A 3,285-nucleotide genomic window follows, 5' to 3' on the forward strand; every position below is an offset into this window, starting at 1 on the left:
CACCAAGCTCACCTCACCTCACCGCACAGGAAGGCATATATGCCAGGCCAAAAGAGACAGATCCATTCCCTGGCCAACACATCACATACCAAAGCAGGCATGTCCCAGACCCAAACGGGGATATCCCAGGTGGAAATAGGCATAGTCCTCCTGGCCAACACAGACATGTCATCCCATCCCAAAGCAGGTATATACCCCGGCCAAAGCAGGTATAGTCCTAGTCACCACAGGCATTTGCCAGGCCAAAAACAGGTATGTACCAGGCCAAAAACAGGCATGTACCAGGCCACCCCAGGCAGGCGTACGCGTGAGGCCCCCCCCATCATGCGTACCCGAGGCCCTGGTCGTCAGCGTGGCCCCCCCATCAGGCGTATCCGAGGCCCTGGTCGTCAGCGTGGCCCCCCCATCAGGCGTATCCGAGGCCCTGGTCGTCAGCGTGGCCCCCCCATCAGGCGTATCCGAGGCCCTGGTCGTCAGCGTGGCCCCCCCATCAGGCGTATCCGAGGCCCTGGTCGTCAGCGTGGCCCCCCCATCAGGCGTATCCGAGGCCCTGGTCGTCAGCGTGGCCCCCCCATCAGGCGTACCCGAGGCCCTGGTCGTCTGCGTGGCTGCGTTGGTGCAGCTTGAGGGAGTTGAGGTGTGAGTAGGCCTTGCCACACTCCAGACAGCTGTACGGCTTCTCTCCTGTGTGGCAGCGCTGGTGGGAGATCAGGTGAGACGTGCAGTAGAACCTGCAGAGACACGCTTAGTTTTAGTTTCCTCATAGCTTTTCTGTATCTACTACTATTTAATATCATTCTCCCGGGCAGGGGCGCAACTACAGTATATGCGACGTACGCGTTGCAGGGGGGCGCCAGAGAGAGGGGGGCACCAAAGAGAGGGCGTTGGAGGGCGCCAAATAATTATTACGTGTTTTTTTGGGGGGGTGGGGCACCTAAATAGTTCTTGCATACCCCCCCCCAGAAATGAGTAGTTGCGCCCCTGCGAGTCCCGGGTGTGGCAGCGCTGGTGGGAGATCAGATGAGACGTGCAGTAGAACCTGCAGAGACATGAGTTTCATCTTAGCTGCTGTTTCCACGTAGCAGGAATTTTTTTTAGAAGGGTATTTTTTTTCTCCTGTTAAGGTGTAAACGCAACATGTGGATAAAAAATAAATCCTCCATTGTAACAAATGCGTCTCAGCCCCCTAAACAGGATATCTTTTTCTTCTGCTTTTAGGCCTATATACCTGGATTATAAATATCTGCTACGTGGAAACGTAAGGCCAAAACCAATGCAAAATCAATGCAACCAGGAGAAAAAAATATCCACATATAAAAATATCCAGCTACATGGAAACAGCGCCTTAGTTTTCCTTTATCTACTACTACTCCTATATTATATAAATATAATTCTCGCCGGTGTGGCAGCGCTGGTGAGACGTGCAGTAGAACCTAGAGAGACATGCTTAGTTTTTGTAGCCAAGCATTGTAGCCAAATAAAAAAGTAAAAAATTGCAACCTTGAGTGCCTCAGCATCTGTCTTCCTGGACCAAGTTTGAGAGCCCCTACACTGATGAGCACCAAGGAAAAAAGGTGAAGACCCAGAAGCACTCCAATTACCTGCTTGTGTTTGATGCTTAGTTTTAGTTTCCTCATAGCTTTTCTGTATCTACTATATTGTATAACTCTTTTGTTCATATTACTTGAATCAGGGGAAGTCCCCATGTAGTAAAATATTTTGGGGACACTGAACATTATCGGAGACATGTGCATCTACTTGGTGTGGTCACAAGGCTGCTGCTGAACCAACAAAATATTACAATTGGACGACAAACCAATGGACATTAAGGCTGCAATGATATTATATTGAATTGAGAAATCGCGATACACAGTCATGATACTGTATCGCGATACAAGAAGGCAGTATCGTGATACGCTTCTCCACAGTTCTGTTACCCTTCAGAGCGGAAAACACGAGCTATGATGTGACAGTGCTTTCAAGTTTCAAAACCTCCTCATTATTATTTTTAAAGGGACACTGTGCGGGATTTTTTTGTTGTTTATTTCCAGAATCCATGCTTGCTGCCCATTCACTAATGTTACCTTTTTCATGAATATTTACCACCACCATCAAATTCAAAGTGTTCATTATGACTGAAAAAAATGCACTTTTCATACAAGGCAACCCAGTTTCAATGAGCAGCATAGTTGCAGTACCTTTTTTGTCCATTTCCTGCACAGTGTCCCTTTAAACAGTTTTTTAATACTTAGTAGCGACTTATAACCTGCTCTACCTACAAATGTTCCTGAATAATTTTTTTGTGAAAAAAAATTAAAAAGACACATTTAAAAAAATAATTCTGTGTATCAAACCGTAGATCAAAGATCATGATCCGAACCGAATCGTGAGTTAAGTGTGTCGTTACAGCCCTAGCAATTGGACACCAAACCAATGGACATTAACGTTAGTGCTACAGACCTCTTCCAATGGACATTAACGTTAGTGCTACAGACCTCTTCCAATGGACATTAACGTTAGTGCTACAGACCTCCTCCAATGGATACTAACGTTAGTGCTACAGACCTCTTCCAATGGATATTAACGTTAGTGCTACAGACCTCTTTCCGCAGGCTGTGCATGTGAAGGGTCTCTCCCCTGTGTGTATGCGCTGGTGGATCTTCAGGTAGAAGTGCGTGGTGAACGTCTTGCCGCACTGGCCGCACCGCGACCGCTTCCCGACCCCGCCGTCACCACCTCGGCCCTCCGCACCGCCAACCTCCCCTGAAGCTCCGGCAACACCGCCGCCAACGCCCCCAGCAACAACGCCGACCCCGACAGACACGGACGGGTGGTCGGCGGCGGAGCTGTAACCGCTGGAGACGTCGGCGTGGTGATGTGATAGTGGGAGGGCAGGCGGGGGCGGGGGATGAGGGTCCTGGTGGTGTGATGCGAGAAGGCAACGCTGGTCCCTCAGCAGGAGGTGCGGAGCAGGAGGAGGAGGAAGAGGAAGAGGAGGAGGAAGAGGAGGAAGAGGAGGGGGGTGATGGGACAGGGGGTGCGGCGGCTGCAGGAGGTGAGGCATCATGGGTAATGGTAAGGAAGGGGGAGGGACCTCTGCTGGGTGGGCGGGGTCTATGCTGGCTTCCCCCTCCTCTGGGTCGCAGTCCTCCCATGATGCACTGTAGAGTTTCGGCTCACCGGGCGCACGCTGACCCAGGGGCTCTACTGCAACCACACAAGGAGAACACACACACACACACACACACACACACACATGGTCAATATCACCGGGCGCTGGCTGAC

At 50.6% G+C, this 3,285-nt stretch overlaps 1 protein-coding gene across 1 annotated transcript in view; it reads right to left on the reverse strand.

The window, feature by feature from the left end:
- Window positions 1-574: 574 nt before the first annotated feature.
- The window catches only part of si:dkeyp-68b7.5 (transcriptional repressor RHIT), a 10,429-nt gene continuing 7,718 nt past the window's right edge, over window positions 575-3,285 (reverse strand). Inside the window, exons 5-7 of the mRNA XM_063220017.1 lie at window positions 3,095-3,207; window positions 2,601-2,917; window positions 575-731 (exon numbers count right to left, since the gene is read on the reverse strand). Of these exons, the coding sequence (XP_063076087.1) occupies window positions 575-731; window positions 2,601-2,917; window positions 3,095-3,207 (587 nt within the window). The remainder of the gene's footprint in view (window positions 732-2,600; window positions 2,918-3,094; window positions 3,208-3,285) is intronic.

The sequence above is a fragment of the Engraulis encrasicolus genome, chromosome 16 (genome assembly GCF_034702125.1).
Source record: "Engraulis encrasicolus isolate BLACKSEA-1 chromosome 16, IST_EnEncr_1.0, whole genome shotgun sequence".
Classification (NCBI taxonomy): Eukaryota; Metazoa; Chordata; class Actinopteri; order Clupeiformes; family Engraulidae; genus Engraulis; species Engraulis encrasicolus.